Here is a 25,027-nt window from a genome sequence, read left to right on the forward strand (position 1 = left end):
CTATCTATCTATCTATCTATCTATCTATCTATCTATCTATATCGCGTTTAAGGGTTATATATAGCCCTTAAATGCTATAGATAAGCTGCTGTCCTATAACCAAAAAACACAATTAAAATGAATAAAATCATCATTTATTGGGACTTTCAATTGGGAGGTGACTGTCCAGAACCCCTAAATTTAAACTTATGAAAATGATATTGAAATAATTTTTGCAATTTTTTCCATTGTTGTTTTTTTTAATTTTATATATATATATATATATATATATATATATATATTAAAAAGTGAAGTTAAAAAGTATATTTTATATTTTATTTTTAAATCATGAAACTATATGTAACAAATGTGTCCCACATTTTCATGTCACTACCGAAACAGTGTATGTTGTAGTCCATTGGCTGAGGCTGAGACTGATTTTAACCACACTTTTGACATTTTTGATCAGGAAATATTTCTGTGTCCCTCCCTCTCATAGCTTCTCTTTCATAGTAGGTAGGTACCATTTTGAGTTAAATGTGTTTAAAAGTCTGAAAATCTGTGTGTAACTTTAAGGAATGTCACTAACAAACACCTTTTTTCTGCAATCAAGCAAACATTTTTGGGTTTTATTCCATAAAATTTAGTTTTTATGTGTGTACAACTGTGTAGAACTGTGCTAGCTAACCATGTGCTGATTAGCATCTTTGAGCTAGACTCAAAAGTATCTAAAATTGTCACTACCGAAACAGTCACAACCGCAACAACCTAATTTTTTTTTTAGTGTTATTTGATAAAATTAGTTTTTATGTTTACAGCTGTGTGCTAGCTATCCATGTGCTGATTAGCATCTTTGAGCTAGGCTCAAAAGTATCTAAAATTGTCACTACCAAAACTTGTTCAGTACATTCGGTAACCACGTTTCAGTCGTTCCTGTTTTGGTAGTGACATAATTGTTTTGGTAATGACAAAATGAAACACATAATCGTTTATTTGGAGGAATTTAGTGGTCGCTACCATCACATTATTGTCATTACCGAAAATGTGCTGTCACTACCGAAACACGGGATTATTTGTCAAAAATAAAGTATACTGAATCATCAACTAAGATATTATTATAGTGTTTGGTTCAATGTGTATTCAAACTAATGAATCCTTAACTTTGAAATCAGTATGATAAACTTTATGCATTTTACAAAAAAAGATTGAATTCAAAATACAACAAATCTCATATATTACACTTAAAAAATTGTTAAACTTGTAATTGTCATTGATTCACCATGTGAGTTTTTTTTTTTGTTTTGAGTTTTTCTGATTTACAAGGTAGATGTAAACAAAATCTTAGGTGAATGTAACTTATTATTAAATTATTTATTATTGTGTTTCGGTAGTAACAAATTTGGGGAGAGGAAAAATATTCCAAAACTTTCTAAAAATACAATATGAGAATTAACTGCGCAATTACTAGAAATGTGTACCTTGGATATATATATATATATATATATATATATATATACATTAATCAAACATAACCATAGTACCTTTGCTTGTATTCATTTAGCAGAAGGTTTTAGTGCAAAATATTAATGCTTTCCAAAATGAAATGACTATTTAAAATTAACCTGACACAAACTAGAAAGTAAATAAGTAAAGTTTTACATGCAATCTGATATTAATATTGTGTGCTTAAAACAATATTTCTTATATTTTGTTCAAAATACCCATCATAAAGAAGCAAAAATACTTGATTGAAATATTAACTTTATTTTTTTCCCCTAAAAAAGATCAAATATACAGTTGATATAATTTAATATGCATATTGCTACATAGAAAGTAACTGGAAAGTTTGATCAGAAAGCCATGGTGGAGTGGTTAAACTAGCTGAGGGTAAAGCCCAGGGGTTTACAGTGCTCTTATACGTCTCATAGTAACAACAGTATAGAGAGAGAAGACATACATTCATCAGTTCAACTTTGAGGGACCTCAGAAGGGGTTCATTTGCAACTATAAAGCAAAGTAGTGCAGTTCAGGGCCTGTATGTACAAAGTGTCTCAAAGTACACAGCACAGCTTCAGTATCAGATCTTCTCATTTCAATCACATTATACAACAACGCAAATAACTCAGAGAGGTACTTTGTCAATATGGCCCGTAGAGCACTACTTTTGGAGTAAGCGATTCATTACCAGACAATGCAGCGGTTGTTTTTCTGATAAAGTCAGCAATAAGGAATTTAATCTGTACATATTAAAAATCATGTTAGAAACGTATTTGCATAAAAACAAGTGTTTTCTAATTACAAAAGGACATTCTGGGTCATTTGCAAAGCAGCATAGTCATTAAAACAATAGTCTGCTGATTGAATTGAGCACATCACTTATTAGTGGACATGCATGTCAATGACACAAGTAATTGAATAGTCTAACTCCATCTGCTCAATGCTGCTCTGACACCGTCCAATCATAAAAAAGAACAGTCCACCTGGAACACACAGTCCACAATGCAATGCGAGGTAGTGATACACAGGTACAGTTCACGCTTTCATTCATATCATGTTAAAAAATATAATTATAGAGTGTAGAATGTGGTCGCCTACTCTTTGAGTGTGAAACGGTTCTTTGTGGTATTGAGGTTTGTTACAAAAACATAGAAACAACGGCTTGTGAAGAGTAGCGGGAACAGAACGTACTGTAGCAGAGACCGAATTCTGCAGCAAAGCGGATGAGAAGGAGGGAGTATAGAAAGGTTTCTTGCTTTGCATCATTAATTGATTTAATAATCGGTTAATCGGATTTGTGAACGGCGTGAATCTCACAAAACCTGTCTGTAATATGTCAGTCATATTTCACCCCACAACCAGAAGAAAAACTGTACATTACATTTTTTAAAAATGTAATATTGTATAAAATTACTGTAATGCAAAGTATAATGAGAATTATTTATGCTCTTAAAAAAAAATCAGGCCTAATTTTCTTAATTTTATGAAAAACATAATTACATATAATTTTTTTAATAAATATAGTAAAAAATATGATATATTAGTAAATATATTATTATGCACACACACACACACAAGCTCACACACTGTTTTTCTCATGGGGACCAAAAACAAATGTCCCACAAGGTCAAAAATTACTGGTATTACTGTCCTTGTGGAGTTATTTATGGAAGCTTGTTTCTGCCACTACTCACACTCTCACAATTGTAACTTTTTTTCTCAGAATTGCGAGATTTAAACTCAGAATTGCATGGTATAAAGTCAGAATTGCGAGTTATAAAGTCAGAATTGCGATGTGATATCAGGTCAGAATTAAATATAGTCACAATTCTGAATTTTTTTTCCTCACAATTGTGTTTTTATCACGCAATTCTGACTTTTTTCTCAGAATTGTGAGTTATAAAGTCAGAATTGCGTGATATAAACTTGCAGTTGCGGCTAATAAAGTCAGAATTGCAAGATATAAATTCATAATTCTGAGGAAAAAACCCCATCTTTTTCCACCCTCACAAATGGACATTATAACACACAATTCTGAGACAAAGTGAGAATTGAGAGATATAAACTCGCAATTGCGAGAAAAAAAGTCAGAATTGTGAGATAAAAAGTCACAATTACCATTTTTATTTTATGGCGGAAAAAAGATTGCATAGTCAATTGGTCATCACAACGTAGGGTTTATCCAAACCGATCTCACTGCAATTTGTACGTATTTTACGAGGTGGCTAATTTGTATGAATTCGTACATCACTTTTATGAATTCATAAGTTTTTTGCTAAATCGTACATGTTTTATGAGTATTTTATGAGCTTCTAAACCTACCCGTCACTGGGGTTTAGACAAATCATATGAATTCATACGAGTGAGATGCCGTTGGTTTATCAGGTACACACGCAAGCACGCACACACGTTTGTTTTTGTGAATTGTGGGGACATTCCATAGGCGTAATGGTTTTTATACTGTACAAACCATATTTTCTATCCCCCTACACTACCCATCACAGGAAACTGTGCACATTTTTACTTTTTTATGACTTATAAGCCTTTTGAAAAATGGGGACAAGGGGTAATGTCCTCATAAGTCACCCTCTCCTTGTAATACCTATGTCATACCCATGTCATTACACAAATTTGTGTCCTGATGTCACACACACACACACACACACACTCATACATACATATACAATATATATATATATATATATATATATATACACACACACACACACACATTTTTTTTTCTCTTTTGACTTGGGGTGAAATGTGAGATTTGCCAAATTATGTATGAATGAGATATAAAGTGATTTGGGTATCTGCACTACAGATTTGACTACTGTGGTAGTGTTAAGCCACAAAGAAAGACATTCACAATGATTCAAAGAGACACAAAGGAGAACGAGCTCAGAAAACGTCGAGCAATGTTTTTTTTGTTTTTTTTGTTATTTGTTTTGTTTTTTTGTAATGCATTTACTAAAAAAAGACAGACAAATAGCTTAAAATCTATTTATGGTGTCAGATTTGGTAGCTGTTAGTTTAAAAGTAGTATTTCCACAGCTTATGAAGCCATGAAACAGATGAGGGTTAAAATGTGTTACAACAGATAGAAAGAATGAATTCACAGGTTAAAACAAATTAATTTATAAAATATGACAATTTAGGCTTGAAAAAACGTATTGCCCATAATTCTAGTTATTGCTGGATTGGTTTGGTTAATTTTACTCTTTGGTCAGTTAAATTGTAAACCTCTAGAATCCAGGATGACATGGCTCACGGTGTTGAGAGACGTACTACATCTAGGCCTCTGTAATGCGACCAAAATGTGCTTCTGTGGTCTATATTATTTAGTCTTCTAATACACGAAACATATAGAAACCTGTGTATTACTACAACTGAACATGAATTAAACGATCTGAAAGTGTGTGTGTGTGTGTGTGCGCGTGCGTGTGTGTGTGTATGCGTGTAGCCAGACTAAACTATTTGGATCTTTTAGACGTTTAACACAGTATCTACATCGGACAAGTGCTGCAGCACGTGGCAACACGACAAAACTAAATCGCTCCGGTTAAAATGAACAGAGCTGTCTACACTGTAAGCACTTGATCCAGATGCCCCGTTTCTCCATTTCTATTTCTGACTACTCCAGCCACATCTAAAATGATGTGATTTCATTTAAAATCTATAAATTGTATTCTTTACATGTTAAAATAACTTCTGACCGTTATATATCAAAGCCATCTCTAGATGTTTCTGGTCTGATGTACTAATTTGAATCATTTTTTATTTAACCATATGCATCTGCAGTTGTAAGAATACTAAAATATGTAAAATTAAGTATAATATTATCACACGCAAAATCATTTTTATAAGAGGATCTCTGTTGAAAATAATTATTTTTTTTCAGCTGATTTTATTGTCATTTTACTAATCGCTTAAGCCTAGTCTCAAGCCTGCAGCTGAATGGTCTGTGAACGCTTCCAGTGTAGACGACCTCAAGTTGTCGCAATGTCGGCCACTTCCAGTGTAGACACAGACGTGTTTGAATAGACCCTTGGTTTGTGTTCAACTTACTGACTAGCCATTGTGAAACTTTCCCATTCCAATATCTCCAACAAATCCTCTGTATCCCCATGAGCAGCTGTCTGCTTCTCCTTTCTACTTTAGTTGTTCTACAATACACACAGATTTGATAGTGAAACACCTGTATAATACATTCACAAGGTAGACAGCTGTCATGGTTAGGTGTCAGGGCTCTGGCAGTATCGTTCAGACACATGTGCATCGCACGGTTACCCCGAGTCTCGTGCACAACTCTTTTCTCTGTTTGTCTGCCGAATGCTCTCCATCCGGGCGGCAATTCTGGAGCACCTTTCATCTGCGGCTTCTTTTGTTTGCTTTTTCATCCCGTTTCTGTCAGAAGAACATGTACTGGTTGTCGATCGCTCTCTTGCGCCCCCTGTCGAGCGGCTCTAGTTCATAGTCAGAGTCCCGGTTGGGCAGTAGGGGCGGCAGCGGGTTGGGGTGTCGGAGCAGGTTTCTGCGGCCCACCGACTCGCTCCGGCGCAGGGGTACAGGAACGGGCCGATCTGGAAGGGAAGGGAGTGTGCGGCGCGGGAGCGCAGCTAACGCTGATGGAGGCAAACACGACTGGGCCATGGCAGGGCTGGAGTGAGGGCATGAACTATCTGGACTATAGTGAGCCAGACTCGGCTCTGAGCTCCAGCGAGAGAAGGGCACCAACACCGGAGAGCCATGAGCCGAACTCTGACCTAGAGAGAACAGAGAACACACTTCATCAGCTCAACAGTGAGAGAACAGTTTATATATATATATATATATATATATAAATAAAAATAAAAAAAAATCACTAGTTTTTATTTGTTTAGCATTTTGGTTTTCAGTTTAATTTTAGTTAGTCTTATAGGTAGATGAAGTTTTCATTTAGGTTTCGATGAACACATAAAATGTAGAAAACACAAACTGCTTCATCTGTCTATGATGACAAACACCACTCAGAAGTTCAATGCTTTTATACCTTTTGACCAATTACTTTCTATGAATTTTGTGAATGACATTTACAAAAAGCAATTTCTAGAGCTGAACATCTCTAAATAACACATATTACTTTTGTTAAATATATTTTTATTTAAAGAGGACCAATTATGCCCCTTTTTACAAGATGTAATAAAAGTCTCTGGTGTCCCCAGAATGTGTCTGTGAATTTTCAGCTCCACTGATCATTTATTATAGCTTGTTGTAAATGCCCACTTTGAGTGGAAGAAAAAAATGTGGTTTTCGTGCATGTGTCTTTAAATGCAAATGAGCTGCTGCTTCCAGAAGAGGGCGGAGCCTGTACAGTCCGTGCTTTTTGGTTTTGATTATTATCTCTATTGTGGTCATGCTCGAGTGACATTGCAGTTCTTTGTCGTTATGAAAGTTAATTTTTTGCATGTGTTTAAACAGTTTACACTTGGCACGCGCACAGAAAGCTGGCTGTCAGACGGCGCATCCTGTGAGTATTAAACTGATTTCTCTTACACATCTTATTGCACTTAAACTGTCAGATACACACAAGGTTATGTCAAAAACACACAAAGTTCACAAGCAGTCAGTTATGTCTGTGAAGGTAAACAGCAGGGAAAGAAATCTTATGTGTAAAATAGATCTGTGTATTGAAGTAACAGCAGCGTGATATACAGTACCTTCTGCTATATATACTGTTAATATAAACCAAACAACAAAAGAAAAACATAAAATCACTCACTGCACTTGATTGAATAACTTTAGTAGCTTTAATAAGAATAAATTTCTTACTTAATGCTGCTGTTAAAGGTGCTTTAACAGCACCTTTTTTTTCTGCTGTTAAAGATTACATCTTTTCAAAAGATGTAATATAAGTCTAAGGTGTCCCCTGAATGTGTCTGTGAAGTTTCAGCTCAAAATACCCCATAGATTTTTTTTTATTCATTTTTTTAATTGCCTATTTTGGGGCATCATTAAATATGTGCCGATTCAGACTGCACGGCCCCTTTAAATCTCGTGCACACCCTCCCCCAGAGCTCGCGCTTGCCTTAACCAGCATAAACAAAGTTCACACAGCTAATATAACCCTCAAATGGATCTTTACAAGATGTTCGTCATGCATGCTGCATGCATGGATCGGATCATGTGAGTATAGTATTTATTTGGATGTTTACATTTGATTCTGAATGAGTTTGATAGTGCTCCATGGCTAAAGCTAACATTACACACTGTTGGAGAGATTTATAAAGAATGAAGTTGTGTTTATGAATTATACAGACTGTGTTTAAAATAAGTGTTTAAAAATTAAAATAGCGACGGCTCTCGTCTCTGTGAATATAGTAATAAACGATGGTAACTTTAACCACATTTAACAGTACATTAGCTAACAAAACATTTAGAAAGGCAATTTACAAATCTCACTAAAAATATCATGTAATCATGGATCATGTCAGTTATTATCGCTCCATCTGCCATTTTTCGCTATTGTTCTTGCTTGCTTACCTAGTCTGATGATTCAGCTGTGCACAGATCCAGACGTTAATACTGGCTGCTCTTGTCTAATGCCTTGAACATGGGCTGGCATATGCAAATATTGGGGGCGTACATATTAATGATCCCGACTGTTACGTAACAGTTGGTGTTATGTTGAGATTCGCCTGTTTTTCGGAGGTCTTTTAAACAAATGAGATTTATATAAGAAGAAGGAAACAATGGTGTTTGAGACTCACTGTATGTCATTTCCATGTACTGAACTCTTGTTATTCAACTATGCCTAGATAAATTCAATTTTTAATTCTAGGGCACCTTTAAATGCTCTAGTGAGGAGATAAACATGGCAGACTGTGTACACCTCACTCAGGGGAGGAGCTAAGCTATTAGGGCAGATTCCGTCACAAGTCATGGGCGGAGCTTCCTCCTACTCTTACGTAAGAGTAAGAGAAATCTGGAACAGCTCGTTTGGAAAGACTATTTATTATTTATAGGGATTATAAAAAAAGAGTGGGTGGATTTTTTCCATTATAGGCTGGTTGTTTACACACACTGTGGACACATCTGTGTTTAAACACCTTATAAAAATGAATTTTGCATAATAGGTCCCCTTTAGTATTACTGTTATTACACTATCGTTCTAAAGTAAGATTGTTTTTTTGGGGGGGGGGGGCATGGAGAAATAATACATTTATTTAGTAAAGATGCATTAAATTGATCACGTGTGACAGTAAAGACATATATAATTTTACAAAAGATTCTATTTGAAATAAATAACGTACTTTTGAACTTTCTATTCAATTCATCAACAAATCCTGAACAAATGTATCATGGTTTCCACAAAAATATTAAGCAGCCCATTTTCAATCGATAATATTAATAAATGTTTCATGAGAAGCTATACTCAGCATATTAGAATGATTTCTGAAGGATCATGTGACACTAAAGAATGGAGTAATGATGCTGAAAAGTCAGCTTTGATCACAGGAAAAAAAAAAAAAAAACACTAAAATATATTCATAGAATTTTTTTTTGTTTTTTGGATCAAACAAATGTAGCCTTGGTGTAAATAACTTCTTTCAAAGATATGAAAAATTCTTACCGACCCCAAACCTTTGAATGGTAGTGTAATAAATTACTGACTAGTTTTGACTTTTTTTTTTTTCTTTTTTTTTTAACAGTATTTTACTACATTAAATATTTCCTCAATTACCACACAATACTCCTTGTATCCCATAGAGGGCATCGTCTTCACATGTACAACATCTGCATCCTCTGCTAGTATAACAGTAAGTGTGTGTGTGTGTTTGAGTGTATTGAAGTGTGTGCACAAAATAGAGCATGTTAGTAAATGTGTGTGTTAAAACACAGTATTAGGCTTTGTGTATATGTGTGTGTTTGTGCTTGACCACATTATGACAGCTTGTGAGGGTGGGACAGCAGGAAACAGAGACTTGATGGCAGGTTAGTCTGTTGTTGTGATGATATGCATTAAAGTGTATGGATGCGAATGTGTTTGTGTGTTTGAGAGAGTGCATGTTTCCTTGTGTCAGGTCTCTCAGAACTACTAAAACCCATCTAAACCACAAAGCACAAGAGGGAAACGCTCCTGCCGAGCTTTGAGTGTGTGTGTGTGTGTGTGTGCGACAGACAGAGACAAAAAAGAAATTGTATGCATGTTTTCAGCTGCCCGAACATTTCCAGATCAATAACTGCAATGTAATATTTTATTTCATTTTTATTATATACTATTCTATATTATATTTTAACAGTGCAATAAAAATAGTCTTTGTTACTGACACTGCTTGTATGATTATAAACTAGTCAAAGATTATTTATACATTTTTATTATGCTATTTAATGTGGTTTACACACAAAGTCCAACATTAATTCTTGCCAAGCACCAAATGTGTGAAAAAATTGGCTTTGGTGACTAAATCAAACACGGTTACTTGCCAGTTGGCCGAAAACTATTACGATCTGCAACATCAGATGGTTTACATCAAACTGTAAAAATGACTCATGTTTCAAATCAAGTCGTCTAAAAAAACATCTGTTGCGATTTAAGCAACAATATATTGTATGTGCAAAAAGATGCCTTTTTCCCTCCAAATGTGTTATATTGCTTGCATTAAGCCATCAGAACAAAAATATGAGGAGCAAAATCACAATAGGGCTTTTCACACTTGAGATAGTTAACCCAGGGTCATTGTGAACCCTGGGTAAACAAAACCCTGCGCTATCTTGCTTCATGTTTCACAATGCACAATTTACCTGGGGTTAATAATTAATCCTAGGCATTCACATAAACTTGACATTGCTTTTTATAAACTTTTTAAACTTTTCATAAACTTTTGACATTCTTAAACCCTGGGTTAGCGTCCTTATTTGCATATTTGCGGCGTCTGTGTTATTGATTGGAGGACAGCAGTGCGCGACCTGTACTTTAAGTACACTTTAAGTACTTCGATACCACAGCAAAAATCTAGCTTTTAATAATTAAACATTATTAAACACAAGTGAACAGTCAGTAAAAAAAATAAGAACAAATACACAAATTACAAGCATAGATAAATACAATACAACAAAGTTACAAATAAAGTAAGATCTAACAGTAGTATTAAGGTACAGAAATGTAATAATTAAGTGTAAAATAACACTATAGTGTTCACTGTATGGATTACATAATAAATTAATCTTTGTTCAAGATGTGTTTTGTTGTTTTATTAACATTAAAGACAGCGGCAGATTTTTATAGGCTGCTGTCACTTTAAGACCGAATGAACATTCAATATAATGATACACATCTGATTTCTTTCTAAACTGTTTACTTTCACTTAAGACATAACTGACTGTGTTTACTGAGAATACTTACTGAGACGGGTATTTTAGCATTACACACACCACTTGAAACTTCTATAGAATAATCATTCCAAAAGTTCAAAAAGGTTGAAGCGAATTATAAGGGTCTTTGCAGTGGGATGTTTCCATTAATCTCACGCCATAAAAGCATTCTGAGGTGCAAATACATTCTCAGACTCAGCCAGACGCACGAGCGCTCTTCTCCGTGAGCATTTGAGCATGCTGTTAATAATAGCTTAGAGCGCCATCTGCTGTTAAAAACTAAGCACAGAATCGATTTGTGATGCATTTGGAAAAGATCAGAAACGATACACGAATCGCGATGCATCGATAGTATTATCCCAGCCCTAGTAATTTAATTGTTTAGTTTGTCTCATGTCCCATAAGATTACATGGAGAGGGCAGGATTTATGACCTATACTGGGACCAGCCACCTGGGGGCGATCGAAACGTTTTGGCTTCACTTTTCAGGACTTGTGAGGCACACTTGGTACATGCAGGATTCTTTTTTGCCTCTTCTTGCGCTTGAATGGTTTAAAATCGATTGAATGTGTAAATTGTCAAGAAAAAAAAAACATGCAAATGATAAAAATTTCACTCGTGTGCCGAACCGTGGGGCCTGGTTTGTGCAACTGCGATCTGTTGCACCCCTAGCAGACTGTACTACCAAGTTTATACTGAATGGACTTTTCGGACTATAAAGATAAGAATGAAACGGCCTCTTCTTCACGCCAACTGACATTTTCCATCACCATTTAACAGTTTCTGTGTGATTCTGTGACGGTCCAAAGCACGTGAATATGAGGCACGTGATTGATTGTCGTTTGTTAAGCTTCTAACATTCTAACACTGCATCTTTTCACACTCAGGAGCAGGGATTCATAACCCTGGGTAAAAAGCTGTGCTATATATATTTATATGTATACATTTCTCTAGTCTCACCTGTGTGAGTGGGGTTTACCCGCACGTAACTGGCCAACATAACGTCACACGCGGCGCCGCATTCCAGTGGGATCGGACAGTTGCGGAAGTGACTCAGCATGTCCATGACTGATGGGAAACGCAGGTGCTGCACACGACACTGACCCCATTCGGTTAAAGATAGACGCAGATGCTGGAAAGGAAGAAAAACAGTGGAAAATGCAATATAAATACAGACATAAACAGAAAAAAATGAGCAACAGTAATATTGATGTGAATAGTGATAAAATATAAAATGTGTTATTTTAATTATTTTAATGTATTTATATTTAAGCAAATATAACAAAATTTTAATTAATAAAATATTAAATGCACTTAAATAGAAAGGAAGTTATTTTGCATTTTCAAAAAACATTATAATGATGCCTTTAACATGATGCCTTTAAAATAAATTCTAAATATATAATATATAATAATAATAATAATAACACATAAAAAAAAAAAAAAAAAAAAAAAATTGAGCAATACCCATTTGGTCACTGATATACTGTACATCCCTAATAAAAATAATATTCATGATAATGATGATGTTGAGGTCATTACCTTTGCTCTGCCCTGATAGTTAAACGTGAGGACATAGTCTCCTCTCCGTGTCTCGCTCTGTCTCACCAGGAAGTTCCCATGACCGCTGACCCCAGCATGCTGTACAAGGTAGGCAGCCCGCACTCGTGATATGGGTCCATGGAACCATGGGTAAGAGGACAGGAAGTGATCCGTTTTGTTGTAGGCGTGCTCTGTGAGTCCAAAGCCCAGAGAGCCTGCGGAGGCACACGTGAGACAGTATGTTTACAGACATCGAAATATGACTCTTATCTGATTTTCAACCAAAAGCAAGCGGTCGATTACCACGAAAAATAGTTTCATCTCATCTGTTGGTTTGTAAAAATGAATGAAAAACATGTTGCAGTGGAAATCTATGCAGCGAATGTATAACCAAAACATATGAAAAATAAAGACACCATTAAATTAAAAACTGAGGGTTTTGATCCCAGTTATTAGATCCGTTTCAAACGAATTGACAACAAATGCTTTTTCAAGCTGTTTGCATTAATATAAATGTGGAGGAAGACAGAAAGTGTGTATATGTGTTTGTGTGGGTGACTCACCCTGGCCGCTTGGCTCTGTGCTCCCTCTGTGAGCTGCATTTAGCGAGTCACTAACAGGAAATGGTTCTCCATCCCCACTATCTGACCTGGAATCACACACACACACTCTCATAAACATCTATAAGCTTCTTTAACTGCATGATGAAGAGGTCCCAGAATGTCACACATCACACGTGCTTAAGGCACTTCGAAATAGTTTCATGACTAAAAAAGCAAAAAAGCCTTTTTTTTAGGCCCTAAAAGTATGTGGACACTTATATCACACTTACAAATGTGTGAATGCTATATATCAAACCAGATGACATTTATTTTAAAGGTGCCATCGAATTGAAAATTGAATTTACCTCGGCATAGTTGAATAACAAGAGTTCAGTACATGGAAATGACATACAGTGAGTCTCAAACACCATTGTTTCCTCCTTCTTATATAAATCTCATTTGTTTAAAAGACCTCCGAAGAACAGGCAGATCTCAACATAACACTGACTGTTACGTAACAGTCGGGATCATTAATATGTACGCCCCAATATTTGCATATGCCAGGTCATGTTCAAGCATTAGACAAGGGCAGGATGTGCACAGCTGAATCATCAGACTAGGTAAGCAAGCAAGGACAACATCGAAAAATGGCAGATGGAGCGATAATAACTGACATGATCCATGATTACATGATATTTTTAGTGATATTTGTAATTTGTCTTTCTAAATGTTTCGTTAGCATGTTGCTAATGTACTGTTAAATGTGGTTAAAGTTACCATCGTTTCTTACTGTATTCATGGAGACAAGAGCCGTCGCTATTTTCATTTTTAAACACTTGCAGTCTGTATAATTCATAAACAACTTCGTTCTTTATAAATCTCTCCAACAGTGTAGCATTAGCCATTAGCCATGGAGCACTATCAAACTCATTCAGAATCAAATGTAAAACATCCAAATAAATACCATACTTACGCGATTATACATGCTGCATGACGAACACTTTGTAAAGATCCATTTTGAGGGTTATATTAGCTGTGTGAACTTTGTTTATGCAGTGATAGAGTCAAGAGCTCTGGGGGGGGAGGGGGCAGAGAGCGCAAGCAATTAAAGGGGCCGCAGCCTGAATCAGCATATTTCTAATGATGCCCCAAAATTAGCAGTTAAAAAAATTAACTAAAAAAAAATCTATGGGGTATTTTGAGCTGAAACTTCACAGACACATTCAGGGGACACCTTAGACTTATATTACATCTTGTAAAAAAAACGTTTGATGGCACCTTTAAAGAAAATGTTTAAAATAGATTATTTTATTTCTATTTAAGTAAATGTAATTGTTGTAATTAATAAGTTATTTGCAATTTTAATTCATTTTTTTTTTATAAATTATGAATAAATGACTTTATATTATATTATATTATATTATATTATATTATATTATATTATATTATATTATATTATATTATATTATATTATATTATATTATATATTATTCAGGGGTTGTACAATAAAACTGAAACCACAATAATTTATTAGTATGGTGTAGGGCCTCCTTTTGCAGCCAATACAGCATCAACTCATCTTGGGAATGAGAAATAAAGTCCTTCACTGAGGCCAGTGGGATTTTGAGCCATTTTTCTTCCAGAACAGTGTTAAGGCCACCATGTGATGCTGGTGGAGAAAACATTTTCTAAATTGCTCCTCCAAAATACCCCAAAGTGACTCAAAAATATGTAGATCTGGTGACTTCGCAGCCCATGGGAGATGTTCATAAAACCATCAAACCATTCTGTCACAAGTCTTGTTGTATGTATTGGTGCATTATCATGCTAAAACACTGCACCCCCTTCAGGGTATGAAGTGTAAACCATTATGTGTGCTCATGGTCCTCTAGTTCGGTAGTCCTTGGCAGTGATATTGCAGCCCAAACCATCACTGATCCACCGCCATGCTTCACTCTGGGCAGCAACAGTCCGGGTGTTGAGCCTCTTTTGGGTTTCTCCATACCGTAACTCCCACAGAAATCAGAGAACAATACATGTTTTACATTGTCCACAGCCCAAGATTTTGCTCTGTTGGCATCAATGAAACCAACGTTTAGCATTGGCACGAGTGACCAAAGGTTTGGCTATAGCAGCCCGACCATGAATATTGACTCTGTGGAGCTTTGGTGGAAACAGGAGAGTCGAGATGCGCATTTAATTCTGCATTGAGGTGGGCAGCTGTGGTTTTATGTTTTTTGGATACAATCCAGGTTAGTACCTGCACATCCCTTTCAGACAGCTTCCTCTTGTGTTGACAGTTACTCCTGTTGGATGTGGTTCGTCCCACATTACATTACTGTAGATCTCGATACACCACAAAGACTTGCTGTTCTGGTCACAGATGAGCCCATTTTGTCTCATCTGATATGTCTCCCATTATGTTGTAGGAACTGAAAATTTGATGTACAGCTGTGCCCTTGCTCTGCTAATTCAACCTTCACACTCTGCTCTTACTGAGGGAATGTAAAATCAGTGAAGGTTGGCCACCAGGCCGCGCATATATAGGCGTGAAACCTCCAACAATATATATTGGCCAGAGTTTCAGTTTCATTGTCCAACCCCTGTGTGTTGTATATTACACATCTGAATATTATACATATTACACATGAGAAATATATCTATCTATTTATCTATCATGAAAAACTGGGAGAAATTTGTGACTAATTGAAAATAAATAAAAAAATAATAAAATATGAATGTAATGAATACAGCAAGAAACATACGCTATAGGACGAGAATTAGACAAAAACAGACATCGCTTTAAAACCAACAGGGACGAAATGAAGGAAAGAACAGAGGAAGAGAGCAGAAGCAAGACTCAGGGAGGGGCGTTTGGGGAAGTTGCGGGAGAAAGCAACACAAAAGCTTTTGGTTCGAGGCAGGAAATGTGGCTTGTAATTCTTGGAGAAGCAAAAACGGCATATGATGCTCTTATGTCAAGACGAACATATACACACAGGGTGGACCGAAAAAATGGGGTAAAAAAAAAAGAAACATAAAAAAACAAAACGAGACAAAAAAAAAAGAGTGAAGGGGGCATAGAGAGAAAGGAGGCCATGAGATGTGCTGAGTCGAGTTCTTGAGATTCTTAGTAATCAGAATAACAGGAAGACCTCACTCTCTCTCTTCCTAAAACTCACATTGATATATTCACACAGGCTTGAGTTCTCAGTACCCTCACACCAATAAAAGGAAATGAAACACATTTGTGTGCACACACACAAACACACCTTTTATGACAGACATAGCATGTGGGGAACACATAGATGGTATGTACGGACATGTCTGCAAGTAAACAAACAGACTGACATCTAAATTAAGACTCTTAAAACTACTAAAATACATGAGTAACCAAACTTGTTAAAATAGAGCTGTTGTGTTACTGTGTGTGTGTGTGTGTGTGTGTGTGTGTGTGTGTGTGTGTGTGTGTGTGTGGTTCCGGTAAACCCTACGTTATGGGGACAAAATGTCCCCACAAAGATGGCAATATCCAAAATATACAGTTTGTACAGTCTAAAAATCATTACGTCTATGGAATGTCCCCATAAAACAAGAAAACCTAATGTGTGTGTGTGTGTGTGTGTGTGTGTGTGTGTGTGTGTGTGTATGTGTGGAAGAGGAAGTGAGTGGGTTTTCTCAGTAGGGGAATGTCAGGAAATTTTGCAGATGTCTGGAATCTTCAGAAGTAAGTTTAGTTCAAATGCAGAAAGCGCCGCTCTCACCTGCTGGTGATACATTCTCTGAGCTCTGTTGTCCAAGAGCTCACCTGCTGCTCATTATCGGCCTCAAATATAAAACTACCCTGATGACCAGTAACCTGAGCAGAAAGAGAGAGAGAGAGAGAAATAGAACAGAGAGAACACAAGAAAATACAAGATATAGAAATGAACTTGGCTGATTACTTTGTGATTGTCAGCATCAGTTGATGAACCGTTGTTGGGTTGTGTCAGTTTCAAGACCGCTTAATGAATAATGGCATGTCCTGTTTTACAATATATATATTTTTTAATTTAGTGAGTGAAAAAATTAAAAAAATTTATGTTTCATTTCAACAATACTTCATTAGCTACAATAAAATTATAAGAATATAAAATATACACACACATACACACATCGCTTTAAAACCAACAGGGACGAAATTTAAAATTTAAAATTTAAAAACAAGCTAGTCACATATATAAATGAATAAATATAAATATATACACAATTTTCACCCTGTTTTTTACCAGTTTAATTACTTTTATTTAAATATATAGTCTGTAATATGAGGCCATAAAAACTGCATGCATAGTAATTATAAAGATTGTTTGAATAGTTTTAGATAGATAATAGCTAATGTCACACCACAGAGCGCTGCCGTCGACTCATCTGCTTTATATCGGCTGTCAGCGACCTTGCTCTCTAGATATCAGCACAGACCAAAGGAAAACCCATTTTGGTCGACCACTAATCATGACGACTTCAGCAAAAAGCAAAAGATAGACTGAGCTCTCCTTTTTTTTTTTTTTTTGTAAAACATGAAGATCATGTTCTCCAGCATGATTTGAGTTGTTCAAAGGAGCATCTTGAGCATCTGACCGTCTGTATAAAAAGTCACATTTGATTAGCAACCTTGAAATAGTGCATCATTTGAAATATTTTAGAATAATTTTTCATATATTCATAATAAGGTTTCAGACAGTATTTTAAAAACATGAAAATCTTATAAACGTGGATTTCCAGGTTCAAATGAAAAACAAAAATATCCCAAATTTTCAATGTGGTGTTAAACTTTTGGACCCAACTGTATATATTATTTATAAATTGAATTTAAACGAACATTTATTGCATGCAATATTTACTAAAACTTGCACTAAAACCATTTTGAATATAGGATGTGCACCATGAAAAGCAGATGATCTTAAAATGGCCGAATACCATCCAAATTGATCGGCCTGGTCAAGAGATCAGGTTTTTTTTAATGAAATGAGCCAGTGTGTGTCTTCATTCACCTTTAAGACAAATGTGTTCATGTTGTCTGGCATCTCTAGGCGATTACAGCGTCGAATCTCTTTGATGTCTGAACAGTGTACGGTAAGCTTTGGCGTTTTGTAGTCCTAAAACACAAACAAAGCAAAACAACTTTATTATATAATCATATTACAAGTTCGAAAATATCCTTTATATTGTGCCTGTATATTGTCTTTATGCTTTAAATGCATTAAACGTTTTCTCCTTGAATTGATCACTTCTGCTTACATTATTCTCATATTTCAGTTGCTCTGGATAAAAGCGTCTGCTAAATAATTAAATGTAAGATTTTATGCCGAGCAATAAACTGTGATTTGGACTCTCGTAGTGAAACAAAACCCAATAAAACATAATAATGTACCACTCAGACACAATATGACAAATAACAACTTTGTCACCGATGATAAAACACATTTTTTAGTGCATGACACACTCCATGAACGTTATCCAGTGTGGGTTTGAGCAGAGAGAGGGAAATGAGAGGGGGATGATTTTCTTGATCTACTGGGATTAGCTAAGAATGTTCATCTGGAAATTAAGAGAGAATAGAGCTACGACCCGTGATCCGAAACCTTCGACCTTCGCCTACACACACACACACACACACACACACACACACACACCGAATCTCCTTGGGAAAAAAATAAGAGCGGATTCCGGGAAGTTGTGAGAGCTGCAAATGAATCCGGACGCTCTGAGCTGCAGGAATTTCCAGCGTGTATCCCGTCAGTTGTGAAACATCAGAGATTTAGGAATGAAGAAGCTCTTTCTCTCTCAAACAAAATCTGTCATTTTGAGTGAGTCAGGCTAAATCATGGCTTAAAATAGCTTCACACGCACTGGCTTGTGCCAAAGTAAAGGTGCCGTAATACTACAATCTTTCCTCTTTGAATTTCAGTCAACCCTCACACAGAGGAGAGGAGAAAACACCACTGACTCATTCACATCCACATGCTTACACATGCACATTTGCACACTTCTGCACTAATTCCAGTAGAACAAGAAGTGATTGAAGTATTAACCACCACACACACAAACAGTAAAGCAGATGATTTGTTTCTCTTCTCCAATTTTCCTCGCCAAGGCAAATGCATGAAACTCACAGAGCAGATTTCCACAAAAGTGATTCTATAATATATTTCAGACTCAAGAAGACCGTTTCTGAGAATCAGTGTCGAGGGTGTGCAAGTTCACGAACCACAGACCGATCAGCTTGTCAACTAAGATTTACTACAAATTGCTGGATATTAATGTCTTAAACTGTTATGCTGTTGATATCCTTGTGTCTTGTTCAATTTCAACTCCATTATCACTGAACATCAACACATACATATACATACATATGTTTATGAACAAAAGATTATTAAAAAGGATTATTTTAACTAGTATGCGGCTACAAAAACAATTATTTAAACTAGTAGCACACATACAGTTGGAAACAAAATATTAGTGAAATTAATATATACATTGTAATGAAGAGACCAATCTCGAATCTACCTTTTCTGTCAAAAATATTAGAAAAGAAAGTATCCTCACAACTATGTTAATTTTAGAAGGAATGGTATCTGCAACGATTTCCAGTCAGACCGTATCACAGTGCTGATACTGCTCTCCGGCGAGCAGAGTTACAAATGATTTGCTCTTATCATCAGATCGTGGTTGTATCTCTGTTAGTGTTACTGGATCTCAGTGCTGCATTTGACACTTTCGACCACAATATTCTTTTGAAAAGTCTCTAAAATTATGTTGGCATTAGTGGAATTGCATTGGCATGGTTCAAATCATACTTATCTGACCGTTACCAATTTGTAGCAGTAAATGAAGAGAGGTCGTATCGATCACGAGTTCAATATGGAGTACCGCAAGGCTCAGTACTAGGACCGTTGCTTTTCACTCTGTACATGCTACCCTTGGGAGAAATCATTAGGAAGCACTCTTACGCTGATGATACTCAGCTCTATATTTCTTCGCCCCCTGATGAAACACAAAATTAACCGAATGCATAGTTGATTTAAAAAACTGGATAACTAGTAATTTCTTACTAATTATTAGAGATTCTAATTATTAGACCAAAAACCTCAGAGCAAAATAAGCTCCAAGAATACTGTTTAACGCTTGATGGCTGCTCTGTCAAGTCTTCGTCGTCAGTTAGGAACCTGGGTGTGCTCTTTGATACCAATCTTTCATTTGAAAACCACATTAAAAATATATCTAAATTACGACATACTGTATGCTCTAAATGACAAATGCAGAAAAGTTAGTTCATGCGTTCATGACCTCAAGGCTAGATTACTGTAATGCTCTACTGGTTGGTTGCCCCGCACGCTTAATAAACAAACTCCAGCTGGTCCAAAATGCAGCTGTTTGAGTTCTTACTAGAACCAGGAAGTATGACCATATTAGCCCGGTTCTTTCAACACTGCCTTGGCCCCCTATTAAACATTGCATACATTTTTTCTTATTTAGCACCCAAACTCAGAAATGGTCTTACTAGCCTTGTTCAGGGAGCAGACAGAGTGTAAATCTGTCAGTTTAAATCAAGACCTCTTTAATCTGGCATACACATTATCAATTTATTTTATTCAAATCAGTTAAATGATTGTTAGGCTGTATAAATTAGGTCAACCGGAACCGGGAACACTTCCTACCACACCCGATGTACTTGTTACGTCATAAGAAGAATGACATCTGTCTGTCTCATTCTTATCCTGAGGTTACCATGTTCAGCTGGATCCGGTCCATATCCAGATCAGATGGTGGACCCTGCACCTAGGCACTACCACAATGCAGCCCTGAATGTCAGCAGAGACCGTGTCTACTAGACAACCTCCTGTGAAGGCCTCTTCAACATGACAGCCATCGGCACAGATCCTCAGCAAAGACCACAAGAACCACAGAGGACCCATTGCCGGCTTCGGCTGCATAACGGCATGATGAATCCAATCTTCAATCAAAAGGAACTGGATGAATATTTGATGACTTGTGATGCAGCCTGAATCATAATCACACCATGTTCGCTCATTGGCCAAAGGAGAACTGCCCCCCCCCACCCCCCACCCCCCCACACACAACTGCTTATAGATTAAATTAACTAATTTAATAAATGATGATCTTTACAACAGAATTCAATCAACACTGAACTGACTTGCTGAAATGCATAATGTTCCTGTTATCACTGTAAAACTGCTTTGAAACAATGTCTATTGTATAAGGCGTTATATACATAAAGGTGACTAAACTAGTATATGCATGTAAAAGATGATTGAAACTAGTATGCATATGATTGCAAAGAAAAGATGAATGAAAATCGTTTAAACTAGTAATAAAGTGTAAATTAATAATGTGGCTGGAGCAGCTATGATGCACATCAAAAATAAAAACAAAACAGACGAAACAGAACAAATGAAGGTTATCCTCTCATATAATTTAACTCCATTCATTCAAAAACTTTCATTGTTTCTGTGCCAGAAAAACATGCATAGCTATCATTGCAATCATAGTAGCTTCAGGGTGGATAGATACTGTTTGTTAGTAGTTTGAAGAGTATGTAACTCCTTTTTTTTCTCTTTTTTTTTTTTTAAACAACAAGGGTAGCTTGACTACTTTAAGCTACGAGTAATTTAAGCAAATTACACTTTCAAACTAGCTTCCCCAACCCTGCTGTGAAATGTGTTCCAGAACAGCACTCTAGTCTAAACTACAGACTGCCGAGTATGACAAATCATGACAGCTCTTAAACTAAAGAGCGAAAAACGAAGAAATCCACATCGGCTCAATTTCTATGACCATATTTGGTCCCTGTTTCTGTTTGTCGGAGCCTGGAATATTTACCCTCGCTCTACACAATACAAACGTTTGCTAGGCTGTGTAGAATGTTGTTTATCTGTTTTCTGACACAACTCTGTAGTGCATTTCCTGCGACTCTGAGTCCAGCAAACTTGAGTTTCGATGCGTAATAACAGTAGACAGTCCATGTGGAGACGCACTGGAAACCTGTAAGGCTGCAGGCCAACAATCTATTCATTATTCACTTGATTGTTTTTTTATATTGTGCAAGGATTACATGGCTCATCCACACATTAAAAAGTTTCATTTCAAGCCACACATGTTCTCTGGTGTTACCGCATAAAACACTGTTTAATTGTGCATGTGTTTGTGTATGAGTGCAATATAAAATGCCACAACAAACAGCCATGCCATTCATCTGAATAACTCCACTTCCTAATTGTTACTTTTGCTTTTAGTCACATTCTCAGAACAACCTTTCAAAATGAGTCACATAATGAAATTAGCAATAACAATCGCAAAGGAATCGAGAAACAACATGACGTTAACAACACAAAACAATGACACTAGGAAGAGATGTCTCAGTGATGTTCTGCTGTGATTCAGAGGTGGCCTTTGCAATTCAGAGGCCCGTTTCAAAGAAACAGTTAAAGGCCCCCGCCACCCAATGAGAAAAATGTCAGACAAAAACATTGTATGCAATGCAACTGCAATTACTTTATTATCTCTGTTATATTTAAAGGGGTCCTTGATTATGATTTCACTTTAACTTTAGTTAGTGTGTAGTGTTGCTGTTTGAGCATAAATAACATCTGCAAAGTTACAATGCTCAAAGTTCATTGGGAAGGGAGATATTTTCCTTTACAAAAATCACTTTTTAAGGACTAGCTGGTAGGGACTACAACGAGCTTCTTCACGGGTTAGTGACATCACAAACCCCCGAATTTACATAAACCCCGCCCCCAAGAACACACAACAAAGGGGGTGAGGCCATGTTGGGCTGCTTTAGAGAAGAGGAAGAGTTGTTGTAGTAGAGTGTTGTTGCCATGCCGTCGTTTTACGTCGGACTGCTTCATAAATGAACATATAAATTCAAATTAAATAAAATCATTGTCTTAATGAATGAGTCATTGAATCATTCCATCAAATGATTCATTCAAAACGGCTAACTCATTCAGGGACGAAGCAAGTGGTTAGGTGTGTTTGACTTGAAGCGGCGCTGCACAGACCAATCGGTGTATGGCATCAAAGTACCACAAGAGCGATTAGAGAACAGACGATGAATGCTTTTGGATCGCTCTCGCGGTACTTTGATGCCATACATCGATCGGTCTGCGCAGCACCGCTTCAAGTCGAACACACCTAAGCTGTGTTCTAAATCTCTCCGAATACCCTCATTCACTATTCCCTACATTACCCCACTAATATAGTCCACTTGAAGGAGTGAATGAAAATGAGTGAGCAAATTTGGTCGGGTGCATCAGGAGCTTCCGTTTTTGCATAGTTTGTGATTGCTGTTTAATAATCTTTTGAAACTCTGACATGGAAACTAGCATGTATAAATCTTAATTAAACAATTTAATAATCAATTAAAAAGGAATTTATACCTGTATGAAATTACACTGTACCCACATTGAACCAGGGGTTTGGAAAATGGATGGATGATTCATCTGCGGGTGCCAAGTTCTGACAAGCATGACTCTAATAGGGCATTATGGGTATTCTCTAGCCATTGAGTGTACATCAGTTGTACATTCATTATTGTGGTGCATTATGGGATTGAATGAGTGCACTCAATAATGTCCACTATGGTTTCCACTACAAATGTCTGTCCCCTCAAATAGTGCCCTATTTATGGGTATAGGGGGCGATTTCAGACACATTATGAAAGTTATTATCAAAAACGCGGATTCACAGTAATGTGTGTGTATATGTATATATATATATATTTACACATATACACACAAAAAGAATATATAATTATTATATTAATGCTCTTTTGCAGTGGTTACTATTATTTTAGTTTTTCAGCATGTCAATTTTTCTTTTACATCCAAGTTTCCCCGCTTTTAAAGGTGCCCTAGAACCATTTTTTTTCAAGATGTAATATAAGTCTAAGGTGTCCCCTGAATGTGTCTGTGAAGTTTCAGCTCAAAATACCCCATAGATTTTTTTTTTATTCATTTTTTTAACGGCCTATTTTGGGGCATCATTAACTATGCACCGATTCAGGCTGTGGCCCCTTTAAATCGCACGCTCCCTGCCCCCCGAGCTATCGACTATAATACAGTGCATTTACAAAGTTCACACAGCTAATATAACCCTCAAATGGATCTTTACAAGATGTTCGGCATGCATACTGCATGCATGCGTCGGATCATGTGAGTATAGTATTTATTTGGATGTTTACATTTGATTCTGAATGAGTTTGAGGCTGTGCTTCATGGCTAAAGCTAACATTACACACTGTTGGAGAGATTTATAAAGAATGAAGTTGTTTATGAATTATACAGACTGCAAGTGTTTAAAAATGAAAATAGCGACGGCTCTCTTGTCTCCGTGAATACGGTAAGAAACGATGGTAACTTTAACCACATTTAACAGCACATTAGCAACATGCTAACGAAACATTTAGAAAGACAATTTACAAATATCACTAAAAATATTGTGTCAGTTATTATTGCTCCATCTGCCATTTTGCGCTGTTGTTCTTGCTTGCTTACCTAGTCTGATGATTCAGCTGTGCACAGATCCAGACGTTAATACTGGCTGCCCTTGTCTAATACCTTGAACATGGGCTGGCATATGCAAATATTGGGGGCGTACATATTAATGATGTGATAATAATTATGTTGAGATCTGCCTGTTCTTCGGAGGTCTTTTAAACAAATGAGATTTACACAAGGAGAAGGAAACAATGGAGTTTGATACTCACTGTATGTCATTTCCATGTACTGAACTGAACTCTAAATTCAAATTTTGATTCTAGGGCACCTTTAAAACACAAACTCACACATTTGTACACACGTGCATGCTGGGTAAAAAAAACCCTTCCTAGGTCAGAATGGTTTGCTCATGGTTTTCACTGCCTTTTTTTTTTTTTTACACTCCTTATATTTATTTACCACCTCTCCCTCCCTGCACACTGTTAAAATAGAGTGTCAATCACTCTGACCTTTACTGTTGCTCTCGAAAGCCCCACCACAGCAGTACTGAGAAAATACACATGAAAGAAAGACACAGAGATAGAGAGAGGGAGAGGGAGAAGTGCAGAT

At 36.4% G+C, this 25,027-nt stretch overlaps 1 protein-coding gene and 1 long non-coding RNA gene across 2 annotated transcripts in view; one reads left to right on the forward strand and one right to left on the reverse strand.

Moving 5' to 3' along the window:
- The first annotated feature begins 445 nt into the window (after window positions 1-445).
- LOC125267285 lies at window positions 446-22,595 on the forward strand. Its single transcript, XR_007184645.1, has 3 exons — window positions 446-495; window positions 6,937-6,985; window positions 20,680-22,595. It is a non-coding gene; the product is annotated as an uncharacterized LOC125267285 (long non-coding RNA).
- Window positions 4,287-25,027, reverse strand: part of sh2b3 (SH2B adaptor protein 3) — a 49,985-nt gene continuing 29,244 nt past the window's right edge. Inside the window, exons 3-8 of the mRNA XM_048188780.1 lie at window positions 17,948-18,052; window positions 16,679-16,773; window positions 12,936-13,021; window positions 12,373-12,587; window positions 11,791-11,962; window positions 4,287-6,242 (exon numbers count right to left, since the gene is read on the reverse strand). Of these exons, the coding sequence (XP_048044737.1) occupies window positions 5,887-6,242; window positions 11,791-11,962; window positions 12,373-12,587; window positions 12,936-13,021; window positions 16,679-16,773; window positions 17,948-18,052 (1,029 nt within the window). The 3' untranslated portion in view covers window positions 4,287-5,886. The remainder of the gene's footprint in view (window positions 6,243-11,790; window positions 11,963-12,372; window positions 12,588-12,935; window positions 13,022-16,678; window positions 16,774-17,947; window positions 18,053-25,027) is intronic.

The sequence above is a fragment of the Megalobrama amblycephala genome, linkage group LG4 (assembly GCF_018812025.1).
Source record: "Megalobrama amblycephala isolate DHTTF-2021 linkage group LG4, ASM1881202v1, whole genome shotgun sequence".
Lineage (NCBI taxonomy): Eukaryota > Metazoa > Chordata > Actinopteri > Cypriniformes > Xenocyprididae > Megalobrama > Megalobrama amblycephala.